Source organism: Rattus norvegicus, chromosome 5, assembly GCF_036323735.1.
Source record: "Rattus norvegicus strain BN/NHsdMcwi chromosome 5, GRCr8, whole genome shotgun sequence".
NCBI classification, from domain to species: Eukaryota; Metazoa; Chordata; class Mammalia; order Rodentia; family Muridae; genus Rattus; species Rattus norvegicus.
The window spans coordinates 102699203-102717837 of record NC_086023.1 but is presented as its reverse complement, the minus strand read 5'-3'; the positions used below and the strand labels follow the sequence as shown (position 1 = coordinate 102717837).

Here is an 18635-nt window from a genome sequence, read left to right as displayed (position 1 = left end):
AAATGAGAAAAGTGTGCTTAGGACGTCAAAAGCCTTGAGTGTTTTCCCCCATTCAGTAAACTAGGAGTGGTGTCACAAATTTGTAATTCCATGACTCAAGAGATTATGTCCAAGATCATCCTTGGCCTTGTAACAAGCTGGGTTGCAAAAAGCTATCTTGAAGAAAAGTCTTTGGGTTTAGAGATGGTTGTGAATAAGGACATTTGCCGCCAGGCCTGTTGACCTGAGTTCATTCATCAGGAACCACACTCCTGAAAGTTGTCCTGAACACACATACATATGTCTACAAGCATACAGCAGTGGGTGTGGAGAAGACACGGGGCTGTTGACATAAGTCCTGTTGAGTGACAGAGGGGTCTTGTCATTGAGTAGTGGGGGTGGACTAGGCATTTGGGGGCCTCCCCCTTTGACAGTTTGGATTGACTTTTCCTCATACCCACAGTGGACAGTGGGACAGAGATTCTATCTGGGAAGTCAATGGTTAATGCAAACTTTCTTCTTATGGTAGTTAGAAAGAATCTAGGGGACGTGGCACGTTTGTTTTCAGACTGTTAGAATAGTTGTGGGTTTAATGGTTTTCAGCAATGGCTTCTCATGCCATAGCACCCTGGTAGGAGTTGAATGAATTCTGGTGTAGGAGTTTGTAGTTGTTTAGTGGGATCCTGAGGATGCAGGAATGCTGATGGATGTGTCGATGTATAAGAACTTCTGAGAACTCTCCATGCTTGGAGGGGTGAAATAGGTGTTTTTTTATTCAGGTAATTAGAAACTTACAATGGAAATAAAAATATTTTGTGGACATCTTTCCTTTCTCACCCCTGAATGTTTCAACCAAAGTGTAGATGAGTGTGGGATAGCATGTGGCCATTTCCTCCCTCACTTGGTGGTCAGTTGGTGGCAATGTGTTATTTTGTCTATTCTACGGCTTTAAGGGTAAATGTTGGCAAATCGCTGTGTGAAGGTATTAGTATTTCTTAGTACTGGCTTGGCTCACCAGACACTGAAGAGTGATGAAGGCCATGGCAGTGCACAGGTGAGCAGTGGCTGGAAGTAAAGGAGCACACAAGGTTCAGGCAAAGGGGCCAGGCTCTCACAGTGCCTTTGGTGACCTTGGGGATCCTAGCGAGAAGCCTTTGTCTCTTTGTAGGGCAGAGGCAAACCAATCATTTTGTAAAGGCGGTGTGGTGGCTTGAATATGCTCGGCCCAGGGGAAGTATCACTCGTAGGAGGTATGGCTTTGTTGGAGGAAGTGTGTCACTGCGTAGGTGGGCTTTGGGGACTCATCCTATGCTTAAGTTCTGCCCAGTGTGGAAGAGACCCTCTGGCTGCCTGCAGGAGAGACTCTCTTTCTGGCTGCCTGCAGGAGAGACTCTCTTTCTGGCTGCCTTTGGATCAAGATGTAGAATGCTTAGCTTCTTCTCCAGCACCATGTCTGCCTGGGCTGCCATGCTTCCTGCCATGAGGATAATGGACTGAACCTCTGAAACTGTAAGCCAGCCCCAATTAAATGTCGTCCTTTATAAACGCTGCCTTGTTTGTGATGTCTTGTCACAGCAATGAAATCCTAAGGCAGGAAGTGAGGCCATCTGTGAGAGTGGAGCTCTTACGACCTAATTGCCCTCCAGAAGCCCAGCCTTCTACCCTGGCTCCTGAGGATTAAGGTCCAGCAGAGGAATTTTGGAGGTCCACAGATACTCAGACTGAAGCATGCGCTCTTGAGAAAATATACTCAAAAGAGAATATAAAGATTTGCAGCATATTAAAAAAAATTCAGCCAAGAGATAGTTAAGTTGTTAAAAGAGTAAACTGCTTTTGCAGAGGACCTGGGTTCACTTCCCAGCAACCACTCTGTAGCTCAGAATCATCTGTAACTTCAGTGGCACATGCTCTAATGCCCTCAGAATTCTGGCTTCATGGGCACCAGACATACATGCAGCAAAACACTGATCCACATAGAAATAACAAATTCCTGTCAGTGCTGAGTACTAGCAAGCCCAGGATAACTGCTGTGATTGTTCAAAGACTGACTAAAGGGGTCTTTACAGTGTGTGCTTCTTCACCAAATGGCTGTGGCTGGCTAGGTTTGTCAGCTTACATTGATAATTCACTAGTGCTTAATCTGGCAACGCAAACCTCCCCAGTGCTAAAGGAACCACTTCTCAGCTGTTGACTATCGATTTTTATTTGAGCTTTGTGTAAATGACCTGCCAATTGAGTGTAGGATGAGTTTATTGCATCTTACCCTCCACTGTCTTCCCCACTGCCTTCCCCCTGACATGCCATCCTTTTCTTTCTTCCTTTGATAAAACAGTCACTTAAAATGACTAATAAGGGGTTGGGGATTTAGCTCAGTGGTAGAGCGCTTACCTAGCAAGTTCAAGGCCCTGGGTTCAGTCCTCAACTCCGGAAAAAAATGACTAATAAAACATTTAAAAGCAGGTACTTGAGAATTTCATCTTTTGAAATGTGTCCCCATCAATTTTTTTTTTTATTCTTTTTTTCGGAGCTGGGGACCGAACCCAGGGCCTTGCGCTTACTAGGCAAGTGCTCTACCACTGAGCTAAATCCCTAAACCCCCCATCAATATTTTGAAAGTTAATCAGTGTCTAACTCTTCCTCTCCTGCCTTCTCTTCTTCTTCTCGTCTTCTGTGTTCATAGAATAGCATGTGTAGAACTCTGCAAAGGCATAGAGATACAGGGCTGAGCGACATTTTACTGTGTGTAATTTAGTGTTGTGTATCATACACATTTAATAGTCACTAACGAATTAGAAAGTCACAGTTGCTGGCAACTGAAGTGCTAGCAGGGGACTTATATGACTCTCACTGTTGTGCAGTCATTTCCGTGCCATGTGATTTACTTTGTTGCTCAGAACAGACGTGTTTAAGGCAGCAGTTCTCACCTGTAGTCAGAATGCTCAGACTTTGCCTGCAGTGCCAATAGATGCCCTTCCAGTGTTGTGTCCCGCACGTGTCAGGCAGAAACTTGGTTTCTGTCTACTCTGGCAGCCTTACCTGTGCTTTTGAGTACTTGATGAAAAGTTCTGCGGGTCAGCCCTCCCATCAATTAAGGGAGTATTTGGCATTTAAACACTGTGGCCCTGTCTAAAAGAAAATGTCCAGAAGAATGTATGATTTGGTGTAATTTTTGTAAGAAAGTTAATCCCTCGCTTATCTGTTTGAAGGGGCACCTGTGCTTTCAGTGTGCCCTCTTGTGGCTTCAGTACAATGGTATTGTTATGCCTTTCCACATACGTCCATGTAAGAATTATTTTCTAATACGTACCTTTATCCTATGAAGTAACTGATTTGAAAGTATTTTGTTAACTTAGATATAAAACAGACTTCACAGGTAAAGTCAGTCAACATGCAATAGATAGAGAGAAAGCACTGCTCTTTCTATAGAACCATTATACCACCCAAGATGTGAGATATTCTGATTATTTTATGTAGCTGGAGAATGGCTCTAACATTAAAATATGTTTTCATAGAAGAAAAAAAAATTCTTCTACATTTAACAAACAAGAGAAAAAGAGCTTAGTTTTGCATGTTTCCCCATTTCCGAGATCCACCCCATCAGACCATGGATAAGAGAATGCCCGCTTTACCTGGTGGGGTGCCGGTACCACCTCCCTGCTCCTGCTCCTCCTCCTACTCCTCCTCCACCACCTCTTCTCCCACACTTATTTTATGAATTTATAAGACACTCTAGGCTTAACAGGACATCTGTTGAGCATATTCTCTGTACCACAGGGCCTTAAGCTAGTTTGGGGACCAAAGCTGGTTGTACATAGATAAAAGTTCCAGGAAGTCTCTAGGCTTCCCTTAGTTTCTTTTTGTTGTGTGATAAAATACATACTAAGGGCACTTACAGAAGAGTTATTTTGGCTTACCCTTCAAAGGGGAAGTCTGTAGTGGTGTGAAAGGCATGGCACTGTAGCAGATAGCTGGCTGGTCATACCTTCCTAGTCTCTTCAAACAGCGCCTTCACCTGGCAACTTTCTCCCTCAAACCACCGCACCCTCCCTGACATCCTCCTCCAACCAAGTCTCAGTGTTAGCACTGCTGGGCGAAGGGTGCAAACACGTGGGGAGGGTGGGCTTGTAACACCAGAGAAAAAGTACTGGGAAGTCTACTGTATAAAGTTATGAGTAAACACAGGCAAACAGTTCTGTCCTCGTTGGGTAAAGAAGTATGCTTTACATATATACATATCAATTATTCTCACATACATTATATTCATAAAATACAGTTGAAACATACATTTAAGTTTTAGTTTAGGAAAAAGAAGTATTAGTTGAGGTATTAATAATGATGACAAGTGGAGGTGTGAGTTACACTCTACTTAGAATTTTGCAGTTGGATTGCTGCACCCACCCCGACCCCTTCATGTTAACCCTCACAAGAGCAGGTCTCTGATGTACTCCTTGGTGTCTGTAGTTCTTTTAGATAGCACAGAGTTGATTGCATCTGGTGAATATATAGCTTCTCTGTATAGAGCTCGAGGAGAGCAGTTGTGTTTGCTCTGCTCACCACACCATATAACCCTTAGTAGGTGCACAAACTGTTATTATGCGTTCTAACTCTAGTGAGCATTTTTAGAAGTTTGAGTGGTTGGGCCAGCAAGATGGCTCAGTGGATAAAGGTGCTTGCTGCAAACCCTGACTACCCTGACTCAACCTTGGACTCACATGGTAGGAGAGAACTACCTCTTAAAGGTCGTTCCCAGACCTTCATATGGCTGCAGTACCTGTGTGTTCCTCTTCTCCGACACATAATACACAGGTGAACAGGAGGTTAGCCATAGGTCACATATGGGCAAATGGTTATATTTCTTATGAAGAGATGCTGTGTATCTAGGGAGAAAGGAAGCTGACCAGAAAACTGATTCTGAGAACAGGTCGTGACAGCTGGGAGGTTCACAAAGCCCCTCCCTAAGTCATAGAGCAGAACACAGTTGCTGGAGGAAGAGGAGGCATCGGTGCCTTCAGGTTGGTCAGGACTCTCTAGATACAGTCACCCTGAGTTTTTACCCACACTGGGCAGAGCTGTTAGGGGTAACTACCTTGGAGTCTCTGTGTGTGACCCTAGGGAACCAATTTGGTCATCAAGCAAGACTTGGCTGGGCTGGTTTGTTTCGTCCTCAGTTTCTTACGTGGGATGACTAGACATTTGTTCTTGCCATCCCTGGAGAAGTCCTGAACATGAAGCTAGTACATTGCATGGAGAGCAGTGGTGTCAAAGAAGAAAACAGAATGGTTAAGTCCTACCCATGTGACAGGAAGGAGAGAGTGCTCCAGGTTACAAATATCGTTAAAAACATTGCAGTGATTATCTCTGGGTTATGGGATTGCATCTGGTTTAATCTTTTTCTAGTTATTTACAATCTGGAAACAGGTTTATTTTACTTGATGGGAACTTTTTTCTTTACCGAGGCAGTGTCTTATAGAGCCTAGGTCGTCCTGGAGTTCACCATGTAGCTGAGACTGGCTTTAAAATCCTGATTCTCCAGCCTCCACCTCTCCAGTCAGGGATTACAGGCATGCAACCCCACATCCAGATACTTTTATAATCAGAAAAAATAGTGGGTCCCATAGGAAGACAGTTTCAGTTCCGTTGTGAGCTGAGCCTTTGTTAGATGAAACCAAGTTACAGAAGGCCTTACTTCCCAGACCCTTAGCTCTTCAAACCAAGCCAGCCTAGGCCAGCTTCAGAGTCTTGCTTACTTAGACTCTCTGGAGTAGAGTTCTTAAAGGATGATGGTTTTGGATTTGGATTAGCCAAATCTACTTTAAGAGCTGGGTTCGGTAATGCATGCCTATATAAGCCTAGCATTTGGGAAAAGGAGGCAGAAGGATCCTGAGTTCAGGCTAGCCTGGGCTACAGAGTAAGATTTTATGTCAACAATCAGAACACAAAAATAAAGCAACAACAACAAAACAAAACAAAACAAACAAACAAACAAAAAACCCGAAAAACAAAAAGCCCCCACAACTCTAAATGCAAACACATTTGAAATAATATTTATTAGATACCAAGTGAAAATTGGCCTTTCCAGCAACCATGTGGTAGGTGTTTGTCACTGAAATATCTAGACTGAAAATTCTAGAGAAACTGATTTTTCCTTGTTCCGTACCCCTCAGTTGTCTTTTAAGAAAGTTCATGGATATGTAAGTCATGTCTGGGAATTCCCACATTTTTCTTAAAGTAATCTGGGCCATTCCTTGATAGATGGAGAAATGCCTAGGTTAGGTGAGAAGTCACTGAAGTCCTGTGGTTTTTATCAGCCCAGTTGGTCTGTACCTGCCTTGCCTGCTCTTCTAGGATAATTAAACAGTGATGGATTAGGACTAGGCTATGGCAGGGATTGGGAAAGAAAATCTCCCAGCATCCCTTCCTGCGGAAGCAGCCGCCTCAGTAGTGAGTGTAGCTGCCACTGTCACTGACAGGTCTTAAATTCACCCCTGCAGTGCTCCGGCTGGCTGATGCCTCGGTAACTCCACTGCCAGGTCTGGCCATTGGAAGTCTCTTTGGAGACCGGGGAACGAAGCAGACGGTGAAGATTTCTTTTGGTTTTATGTTAAGGAAGGACTCCTCTTTCAGTTGTTTTTTTAAAAAAGATCTGGTAGGAGAGAGAGAGAGAGACATCTTCACAGTGGAACGTGTTCTTTCCTCTGAAGTTACTGCTGCCATTAGCCTGTGAGTATGCTGTATTTATTTAGCAGTTCTAGGGGGACATGATTGCAAGGTCCTCTTTAAGTCTGTGAGGATTTATTTAAGGAAAGCTTTGGGGAAAAAAATGAAAGAGTTCGGCTTCATTAGAGACCTGCAGGTTTTGTTAGATGACATTGTCCTCTTAGCAGCTTCCTGTCAGGCTTGCCGGGTCTTCTCACGCCCCCTCCCTTCTTTGAGTCTTCCTGAGGGCGAGTGCTGTAATTGCAGAAAGCCGCATGTCTGTGCCTGTGCGCCTGCTTGAGCTGCAGAGGCTGTGGTTGTCCCCGTGCCGTGCCGGTGCTGTGGCTGACCGTGGCTGGCTGACCAATGCTGCAAGGTGTGCCCTGGGGCTCCCGAGCCTCCCACAGCAGAACAATAGCAGCAGGGGGAGGTTCAGTTGTGTTTGTCTCAGGTCGTCTGCTGCCTTCTTCCTAGCATTTTGTTTTATCTTGCTGTGGTAATTAAGACTTTGAAGATGAATAAAGTGATGTTGTTTAAAATAGCCTGCGCCCTTATCCTAGCCTTCTCCTCCTACTGGGTGGTATTGGCTTCATCTTGTTTCTTCAGCAGATCAGAACAAATGTGAGCCCCGGAAAGTGAGCTCTGCTTCATGACCTTTTAAAGTTGTGCACCACAATCACTCTGACTTGTGTGTCTGTGTGACGCAGATCCTGAACTCAGGGCATCTGTCCTGAGTCATCGAGCCCCACTTTCCCCTCTGGAATTCATCAGAGTGCAACTGTTTCTTTGCTGGGCTGGTGAATGCATCCTGAGCATTCTGTTGGTTTTGGATTCCTCTTGTGTCCCCACATGTTCTTGATTGGGTGTGTGAACTGATTTGTATCAGTTGGCCATTGATAGCCTCCCTGTGTCCGAAAACCACGTTAAAGTGGTTTTTAGGAGTGATATATTCAGAGGTTGGAGGTTAAAATACTTTAACACCAACTGGTAGCAGTCTTTGTATATGTAATATGCCTGACTTAGTGCCAGGATTTGGTTGATTTCCTGCAACTAAAAATAAATACAGGATTTTTTAAAAAAAGAAAAAAAATCCCTGCCACCTAGAGATCAAACATCTGCTGTTTTTATTTTTAAACATTTTGTCATTCCTAAATGCAGCAACTTGAATTTAATTAGGAAAGGTTGCTAAGTTTAGGACACTCTACCTTTAAAATAGCAAAGAACATTCATTCATTCATTCATTCATTCATCTGTCCATCTACCCTCCATTGATCCATCCATCCATCCTCCATCCTCCATCCTCCATCCATCCTCCATTCTCCATCAATCCATCCATCCACCCTCCATCGATCCATCCTCCATCCTCTATCCATCCATCCATCCTCCATCCATCATCCATCAATCCATCCATCCACCCTCCATCGATCCATCCTCCATCCTCTATCCATCCATCCATCCTCCATCCATCATCCATCCATCCATCCATCCATCCATCCATCCATCCTCTATCCTCTATCCATCCTCCATCCTCCATCCATCATCCATCCATCCATCCATCCATCCATCCATCCTCTATCCTCTATCCATCCTCCATCCATCATCCATCCATCCTCTATCCATCCTCCATCCTCCATCCATCCTCCATTCTCCATCAATCCATCCATCATCTATCCATCCATCCATCAATCCATCCATCATCCATCCTCTATCCATCCATCCATGCATCATCCATCATCCATCCATCCATCCATCATCCATCCATCCATCATCCATCATCCATCCATCCATCCATCCATCAATCCATCCATCATCCATCCTCTATCCATCCATCCATGCATCCATCCATCATCCATCCATCCATCCATCCATCCATCCATCATCCATCATCCATCCATCCATCCATCCTCCATCCTCTATCCATCTATCCATCCATCCTCTATCCATCCTCCATCCTCCATCCATCCTCCACCCTCCATCGATCCATCCTCCATCCTCCATCCATCATCCATCCATCCATCAATCCATCCATCATCCATCATCATCCATCATCCATCAATTCATCCATCATCCATCCTCTATCCATCCATCCATCCATCCATCATCCATCCATCCATCAATCCATCCATCCATCCATCCATCCATCCCTATCCATCCACCCTCCATCGATCCATCCTCCATCCATCCTCTATCCATCCATCCATCCTCTATCCATCCTCCATCCTTCCTCCATTCTCTATCCATCTGTCCATCCTCCATCTATCCATCCATCCATCTCTCCATCCATCCATCCTCCATCCTCCATCCATTCACAAATGTTTACGTTTGTTGCAAAGCTTTTTTTTAAGCTTTGGGGATTTGATGCTGAAGAAAACACTGTATTTGGACTCCTGGAACAGGTATTTTAAGCAGATAAAGGACGCAGTTAAAAACCAGTTATCAAGTTATTTCATTAGAGCTGTGGTGAGCTTTTCAGCTATATAAACTACAGGCTACTTTTATGAGCATCCTTATACGGGACACAAATGCTTGAAATCTGTGCTGCCCCAGATCTTTGGTGATGGTGCCTTTGCGTTCTTAGCTGGAGAGGGATGCTAGAAATATTTCATTAGTTCAGCAAGCCTGCAAGAGGCATGGTAAGTATAGCGTTCAGAGCAGAGGAACTGGCTTGGCTTTGGTTGGTCCATTGGGGAAGGGAGGAAGATTGGTTATTATGTATTCTGTGCTATCATTTTCCTGTCTTAGGGGAGACATAGAACTAGACCCTTCTACAAATGTCTTCTGGGCCAGGCCTAATGGCCCTCTTCCACCACCTCCTCTGCCACTATCTGTCTCTTCTTACTTATAGCAACTGTCCTGTCATAAATGAGGGAATGACTCAGGTCAAGCCCATTGCCCAGGGCCATTCAGACTGCTGATTGTAATAGCACTGTAAGCTGGTCAACCTGTGCTCCTCGGGGTGATTGCTTGGAGGTTGACTGGGGGAGTCTCCCCCAATTTCTCCCTCTGGTTTAAGTTTCAGTGTGTTGCTGGACATCATTGCATCATAAAAAGGAAGAAGCGATTATTTCCTTTGGCCCTAAGCCCAGATCTTCCATCATTTGCACTTGATTTCCTCTCACTGGCTTCCATCCTCCGCTCCTTAGAGGCAGAGGCTGTGTACGGACAGACTGAACTTCAGTGGTGGGTCAGAGAGGACATGCAAGAGATTCATCTGAAAGACGAAACAGCCTTGGGAAGAAGCTGACATTTCTTGCACTTCCTGTTCAGATTGATGACAAGGCCATATAGCTGTCAACCTTAGCAGTGTTCCCAGAATCCCACAGCAGTATGCCAGCTCCTTCTGCATGCAGTGATGAGGCGGAGTGACTTCAACAGACACATTCTAGCAGATCTCCCTTGACCTGCCTGTTTCTAGGTGGTGACACTGCCTCTTGGTGGGAACTATGACAACTTCAAGCCCGTGGGATCTGTTAACACCACCCTCCCCACATAAGTCCCCTTTGGGCTTCCAGCTTTGTCACGTACCTCAAACTCTGCAGCTCTGGCCGAGCTGTGTGTGTTCACCCTGCAGCTGGACAGTTCTTAGTTTACATGTTAACAGTTTGTTCTCTTAAAGCTTGTTTAAACCGTGATTGCTGTGCCCATCCTAGGAGTTGCCCACCCTCTGACTGTGTCCGAGTGTGTTTGCTGCCTCTGCACTGAAGGCATGAACACATTGGACAGACAGGCCTGTCAGTGTTGGAGACCTCTCTCTCCAGGCTAACACTTAGATATTAACCTAACTTCCGTGTGACCTTGGTGAGAAGTGGCAAGCGCTGCTTCGATGGAGACTTTGTGCCTGGCGTGTGGATTTGAAGAAATTTCATGCATGGTTTCTTCTTCCTTTGATGTTTATTCAGTCCACAGGTGTGGATAGTCCTTAGTGACCATTCAAGTGGCACGGACGGATTTCTTTAGTGATTGTGTTAGATTAGTGTAGAGTGTTATTTGAAATCATTGCAGGTGCTGCACTTTAGAAGGAGAAGGACATGGGCTAAGAGTTGAATTTCATCTGTGGTTGTCGCTGTGGTCATTGTCTTTAGACAGAGAGTAAGGCAGAATTTGAGCTTCTCAGTTATCCATAGACCAGGACCTAACACAAAACATTTATCCGCTGTTCACCTCCTTAATAGCTTAGGGCTTTTCTTTTCCTTCCTTTTCTTTTCTTTCCTTTCCTTTTCTTCTCTCTCTCTCCCTCTCTCTCTTACTCCCCTTGTCCCTCTTCCTTTGCAAGTAGCATCCAGCTATGGAAACCATTCCATCTGATAGCTTTGTATCACAAGCTGAAATAAATATAGCATATCAGCTAAGAGAACATGGAGGTTGGGGGAGAGTAAATGCTGGTGCTTAATCTCTTAGGATTCACAAACCTCTCCTTCCATGGCTCCTACACAGCCACCATCATCTCTGCACTAATACGTTCCCATGTTCACTAAATAAACTGCTCGCCACAACTCAAAAACCAGTCAGGAAAACTCGTCCTTGCAATTGTTGTTTAAAGACATCTAGTTATTCTTTGCTTCAGTTGTGAGGCTTCTTTTCTTTTCTCTTCTTTTCTTTTCTTTCCTTTTCTTTTTAAAGTGCGACAGGGGCTGGGGATTTAGCTCAGTGGTAGAGCGCTTACCTAGGAAGTGCAAGGCCCTGGGTTCGGTCCCCAGCTCCGAAAAAAAAAAAATAAAAAATAAAGTGCGACAGGTTCTTCCTAGTTTTAGCCACAGTGAAAACCTGCCTTTGTTGTGCACCCTGCAAATATTTGCTTCTGTGCTGGGAGGGGCATTAGTGATTAGCTGAACACTGCTTTTAGCAGCCTCTGCCCCAGGCTTGCTGGAAACATTAGGCAGAACTGCTGAGTGGCAGGTGTGCCCTGCTCTGTGTAACGGGAAGCTCTTGGTTCTGCTCACCTTACGTGGCCTGGTAACATCGCCACCATTTACAGCCCCTTATGTGTATTTATGTGGTGTCTCAGTTTAAAATGCGATTTTGCAAATGGAGTGCATTTCATTAGACTGAGCCAGGAATTGTCCTCTCCTGCTCTTGCCAAGGCCTACCATCAAAACTGCTGGCGCACCTAGGGTAGCAATCCACTTTCTACTCCACCACTTCCTCTGTCTCTGTGGTATTGTGCTGAGAAAGGACGAGCCAGAGATGAAGTAAGTCTATGGCTGGGAGTGCGTCCTCCAGTAGAGGAGGGTTTTTTCCCTATTCGCCTTTCAGTTAAAAGAGATGAGCAGTTGGCCCCAGGAAGATGAAGCAGGAGCTGCACACATCTCCAGCAGACCTGCCACCTCTTGCAGCTTGTTTCGAGTAACTCAGGAAATTTGATTTGTTCTGCCTAAGGACAGAGGTTGGGAAGGTCTAGATTTCTGCTCTTGGGAGTTTGCAGCGTCTCCCAGCAAGGAAACCACACTCTTTGGGGAGTAGTGTCTTTTCTGGTCTGAATTGGTTTATATACTATATGGAAATGAACTTTCATTTTTCCCAAATGGTTTCACTTTGCTGTAAAGACCCTATTCCCACCAGGAGCAGGAAACAGATAGGAAGCCGGCATGGCTTAGTTGACATTCTGATTGCCAGTACTCTCCTTTGGAGTTGAGGTGGTTAGGAGTGGTGGGGAGAGCAGCTGCCAGGTGAACTGAGGCTGCAGCTGCATCCACCCCTCTCTCTCCTTCCAGGGAGAGGCTGGAAGGGGTTGGGAGGAGCCCCTGAGTAGGAACTGCCGTCCTGCCTTCCCAATAGCTTCTAAGGTGGCTGTGGGCTGTCAGGAATTGTGGAGGCCTGGAGGGGATGACTGTGGTAGTTGTAGGTACCTGTGGGACTTGTGAGTGGACTTGGCCTTGATCACGAGGCTTGGAGTTCTCCCTGATATTGGTTGACCCACAAGAACCCCGGATGCTGAAGCTATTCCCACTTTGTCACTAACCTGAGAAAAGCCTTATTTTGTAGTAATTCCAGACAGAGATTGTGCAGTAATCAAATAAAGAGTTAATGAACATGCTTAATCTATATATAATAATAACAACCTATATATATTTCCTCTGTGAGCTGGGTGTGGTGGCACACATCTGTCATCATGTCAGTCTCTGGGAGATTGAGGCAGGAGGATTGCAAGCTTAAAGGTAGTCTGGGCTATATGAAACTCTGTCTCAAAAAAAAAAAAAAAGTGGTGGTGTTGTATATTCTTTCTGAGTCATTTGAGAGTTGCTCCAGAATGGGGATGGGGATCTTCCCAGTGAACAAGGCTTTCATATGCTTCTATTTCCCCAGCTTTCTGCCCGTGCTTCTTGCTCTGGAGTTAAAAACTTTACGTCCTTTAGAACCAGCCTTGAGTGCCTTCCCTCCCTGGCTGTTGGCTTTTGATTGAATTCCCCACAGTTGGTCTTAACACAGTGAGTGTGTCTAGGCTGGTGGGTAGACCAGGGTGGCCCGTCTGCTCAGGGAGGGTGGTGTCATCCTTCAGTTGTCCCCTGGTTCCTTTATCCAGTCAGTGTAATACTAAATGGAGGTTCCCACTTGCAAAGCCCAGGGATAGATGCTGAGACACTGGCTTTCTTTAAGATGTTTGCTGTCGGGGTTGGGGATTTAGCTCAGTGGTAGAGCGCTTGGGCCCTGGGTTCGGTCCCCAGCTCCGAAAAAAAGAAAAGAAAAAAAAGAAGATGTTTGCTGTCCCAGGAAGAGAACATTGTTTGGGGCTCCTCACTCTGCTCATCCTACACGCTCCCTCTGTCTCTGCGAATATGACTTACGTGGGGTCAGTTAGCATTCTGCCATGTTCATCAATTCACTTGGCTGCCATGTTGCTAAGCTGCATCTCTCCCAAAAGGTAGTGTATGTGTGTGGGATGTGTGTGAGTGCAGGTACACACGTGCCACAGTGTGTGTGTGTGTGTGGTGGTGGTGGGGTCAGAGACCAACTTTTGAGAGTGGGTATTCACTTTCCTTCCACCTTTATGTGGGCTCCAGGGATCAAATTCAGGTTGTCAGGCTTGTGTGGCCAGCATTCTGGGTCATCTTATGGATGCCACGTCGTAGATTCTTTATGCAGCATTTTTTTATCATTTGGATTTTGCTTTGTATGTTTTCAGACAGCATCTTTCTATAGAGCCTGGGCTAGCCTCAGATTCAAACTGAGCTGACCTTTACATAGTCTCAGAATATAAGAAGTGTTCTGGTCTCCAAACATAGGAAAATAAGATCGATAGTGCACCATTATTTACTGTTTCTCCAGGGCTAGTTCCTTCAGTAAAGAGTAGGTGTCTGGTTGAGCAGCCCCGCCCTGGAAGAAGACTGGGAATTGGAGGCCTGCCCTGGGCAATTTAGTAAAACCTGTCTTGGAATAAACGTGAGAAGAAGGCCAGGCCGCAGCTCAGTGGGAGAGTGCTCAGTGCAGCCCAGCCCCCAGCACAGTAAAACCCAGAGTTCATGTTCAGCCAAGGCAGACAACAGTAATAAACCAGGTTGAAGGTACATTCATAAATTTGAAAACAGTTCAGAATGAACTATTTTCATTTAATTCTTAAAATAGTAATGAAGCACGTTATAGCGGAGGAGAGAAAAAGGCCAAGTTAGAAAAAGACCACAAAGGTTTAAGAACTTTGCCACATTAGTGGAAAATTGAAAGATTTCTGAATGGCCTAAAATGATGTGGAAAAACATTAGGTAGAGGAACACTGTGGCTCCTCACCTGGGAGGGGCTGCAGGCAATACTTACACCATTCTTGCCTAAGTTTGAGTTGTGTCTGGTATGCATGGATGGTCAGAGGTTTTCTCCTTAAACTAATACTTGAGGGTTGGGGATTTGGCTCAGTGGTAGAGCGCTTGCCTAGGAAGCGCAAGGCCCTGGGTTCGGTCTCCAGCTCCGGAAAAAAGAACCAAAAAACAAAAAAACAAAAAAAAAAAAAACTAATACTTGAATGTTTCTTTAGTGATTTGAGCTTAAGTATCCCTTTGCTTGATTATGAAAATGATGTATGACCATGTCTGAAATTTGGAAAAGATGGAGACAGAACAAAGAATGAAAGAATGGAAACCCTGCCCCCACATCCTAGAGATAAGCGAGGTGTTGGGTATCTTGGGTCACCCTACTGCCCTCATTCCTAATATCTTCTTACTTCAGGATACAACAGTTATGTTCTTACCGTCATCCCATGGCTTTGTCAGTTAGGTTTTCTTGTCAGGAATCAGGGTGAGAAGGAGGGAAGCTGGAATGATTTTTCTGACCTGGTAGCTGTGGTGATAGGCAGGCGAGCTGTGGTGGACGCTGAAGGTGAACGCTGTTGATTGACATGCTGAGTCCTGGCAGTGTGTGTTTCCTCCCGCTCCCCTCCGCTGCGCATCTTTGCTTCTGATTTAAAGGAAAAGATTTATTTTTATTTGTATATATTCTCTGTGTCTGTGGTGTAAGCATAGCTGTAGACTGTAATTTATGCATAAAACTTTATCTGTTCCCGTTCTGTCTCCCAAACAATTGACCCAAAGACCTATTAAATTTATCAACAAGCTGCAAGCCTAGACTGGGCAGGTTCTGAGCTATTCTGAGCCTCTAAGGCTGTTAATATCAGACAAATGCCCTGTTACTTGCCCCACGCCTCACTCTGATCCATGTTTGTCCTCATGTCTGCTCTCTCATTGAACCTCATGGAGAATCCTCCTGGGCTCTCCATGTGGTCTCTTTACCTCTTCTCCTCCTGGTTCTTCTACCTCTTTCTCCCTGGGACCCATGGCTGGGATTGGAGGTCCAGCTTTCCTATTTCCTCTGCCCAGCTACCTAGCCAATCAACTCTTTATTGACCAGTCAGAAGGTGATGGAGAAGAATGTTTACAAAACGCTGAGACAGATGGTGCTTCCTAAAAATAACAGTATCAAAGACTGGCCTGTACTCAGCTCTCTGCCTGCATGCAAATGGACATTTGAACACTATAAGGAAAATCTTTACACAGTACAGAAAAACATTCCAACATTCATGGTGCTAGCATGGACCAGTAGGATGTCAGATTCCCTGGAGCTGGAGTTACAGGCAGTTGTGAACCGCCCTCTGGATTCTGAGAATGTAACTTGAGTTCCTGGGAAAGCAGCAAGTGATTTTAACAGGTGAGTTGTCTCTCCAGCCCCTCTTTTTTTATTAAAAAAACATTTTATTTATTTGCATTCCTGTATGCATGTACATCACGCCTGCTGTAGCCTGTGTGGGGGTTTGAGGATAACTTTTGGAAGTCATTTTTCTCCTTTTACGGGGCCGGTTCTGGGGATCTAGTTCAGGTTATCTGGCCTGGTGGTCCCTCTTTGGTATTGTTTGAGAATCTCATGTGACTCAGGCTACCATTCATCACTAACTCCTGATCTTCCTGCATCTGTCTCCCTGGTACCAGGGGTCCAGGTGTGTGCCACCACACCCCACCTGCGCCTCTCTCTCTCTCTCTCTCTCTCTCTCTCTCTCTCTCTCTCTCTCTCTCCTTCCCTCCCTCCTTGTCACAACTTCTCTTTTTCACTGATCACTGGCCATGGCCTTGCCACTGGAAGAACTCATCTGTCATGTTTTATCGGTTAGATTTTAAAATCATACACCGACTTTGGAAAACAGTTGGTGGCAATTCTTCAGTGTTGAATGTGGGGTTATATGACCCAGTCTATTATATGTGAGCGTCAATAACAGCAGTCTTCCATTCTGTACAAAAAGTAAAATGTCCCATGTGTCATGTACAAATGAGATGATAACCAATGGGCATCTGTCTCCAACCATGGCATATTCTATAGTATAGGCTAGAGCGTTGCTCCCTGTTCATACACAATGAATGAACGAACGAATGAATGGGAAGTGGAAAAGCCTGTCACCTAAAACATCTACAGATGCAAAGAGATCCATGTTTGCTTAGAATTAGAGGTCATGGGGGTCATGGAGAATGATGGTAAATGGGTGGGCACTTCTGTGCTATGGGATGCTGTAAATTAGATTGTGCAGATACTTGGATACCTTGGGAATTATATCTCAAAAAGCTGTTTAAAACATTTTTAAAAATTAAAGTGTCTAAAACAATGCAGTATAGAAGCTTATTTTCCTTATATGTTAATACCTGTAGTTGAAAGATAATGTGTGGCCCTCTTTAGTCACTGTCAATCAAATTTATTTATTTTTTCACTATTTGAAAAGAAACTTTCTAACTTGAGTATAGCAGTGTTTAAGATGAAAAGAAGCATTCAGGTAAATTTTAAATGCTGTGCTGCTTGTGGTTGTACAGATTTTAAAATTGTGGAGCAACATGAAGTTTAGTGTTGTTCTTTACATTCATGGATATCAGCACAGTGTTTCTGTACTGCTTACCTATATGGAAGGAAATAAGCAAAGCCTTGACTAAGTCACTGTGTGGTCAGCTTTACAAAACACCCAAGGCAGCTAAGTCATATAGAGAAAAGGGGCAGCAGACGGACAGCGTATCATGATGGTAGCCTGTGTAGGAACATAGGCACATGCTGAACGGGTACAGGAAGGCACACCAGTCTTGTTCCTTTCACAACACTGTTTGTGGAAGCTCAAAGGTTGTAGTTGAACTACCTGACCAACCTGCAGTGATCAGACCTCCTGCGGGATCTACCTCCCAAGGGCCCACCATCTTCTGCTTGGCCGGTCTTTAATCACAGTGCACTTTGGAGAGGGCAGAGCAGGCTGGAACATAGATGTGAGGAGCAACAGCACGCAGAGCACCTTCAGATTGCTGCCATCATATAATGAAATCCATTATATGATCCATATAATACAAAAGTCCAGCAAGACTTTGTGTAACTCTAAAATGATGGCTGTCAAAGGCACATAAACGAGAATGACAGTGTAGTAAAAAGATCCCCAAGTACCAGTTAGGGTAGCAGAGGACGTCTTTTTGTCTCCATGTACCAGAAAGCTGAGGTGATGGTAAGTGTGCGACATGCAGGTGGCAGAGGATATGTGCAGTCAGAGTGTCCAGAACCAGGCGGAAGGCATGGGAGCTCTCTCTCTGTCAGGGCTGCAGCACGGTGCAGCACGGTGCAGCAGGGTCCAAAAATAACAACCACATTATCCACGTGTGCGGCAGCTCACTGATCAGCAGGAGGTCATCCAGGCGATAAGATGCCTCCCAAAGCACTTGGGGAACTGAAGACAAAATATTGAGATTTATTAAACACAAACTCTTTTGTTTTAAAAAAAAAGATTTATTTATTTATTATAAATACACTGTAGCTGTTTTCAGACATCAGATCTCATTACAGGTGGTTGTGAGCCACCATGTGGTTGCTGGGAATTGAACTCAGGACCTCTGCAAGAGCAGTCAGTGCTCTTAACCTCTGAGCCATCTCAACAGCTCCACATGTTCAGACACTTGCATATCTATTGGAGTAAAACAGCTGCAACCTAGTGTCAAGGTTTTAAAAAGATCTATTTATTTATGCATATAATGTTTTGCCTGCATGTACATGTATGCACCAAGTGTGTGTGCTGTGTGAGCCTGGTGTTCACAGGGGTCAAAAGAGGGTGTTGGGTCCTCTGGGAACTGGTGCTGTAGGTGGATGTGAGCTGGAACCTGGGTCTTTTCCAAGAGGAACAGGTTAACTGCTGAGTCATCGCTCCAGCCCCAATGTCACATTTTCTAGAATATAATTTTAGTGACCAGCCAAGCAAAAGCAAGCAAGAGGATGAATTCCTGCATGCCTGCCAGAGCTTTAGGATCTTGAGAGGACTTACTCTTCCTTTTATCTGGTTTCCGACCGAGCTAACAAATGGCTGGAGGATGAGTTATTGATTGTCTATCTTTGGAGGAACAGAGGAATTGGGGGTGAGAGTTAAATGTACCCCAAACCACATTCCAGATATAATGTATGAGAGCTGTGCTATCTTTTCTCCTTTGTATGTTTGAGTCTAGCATTGAATAAAAGAAGGGAGAAAAGAGGTTCTTGAT

General features: G+C 44.8%; 1 protein-coding gene across 3 annotated transcripts in view; it reads left to right on the top strand.

Annotated features, from left to right (window-relative positions):
* Ttc39b (tetratricopeptide repeat domain 39B) overlaps nt 1-18635 on the top strand; it is a 104834-nt gene that overhangs the window by 36255 nt on the left and 49944 nt on the right. The window contains exon 1 of one of the 3 annotated variants that reach the window (XM_006238350.5): nt 6383-6699. The exons of the other annotated variants lie outside the window; for them this stretch is intronic. Coding sequence (XP_006238412.1) covers nt 6578-6699 — 122 coding nt within the window. The 5' untranslated portion in view covers nt 6383-6577. Of the gene's footprint in view, nt 1-6382; nt 6700-18635 lie in introns of those variants that run through there. 3 annotated transcript variants of the gene reach the window in all.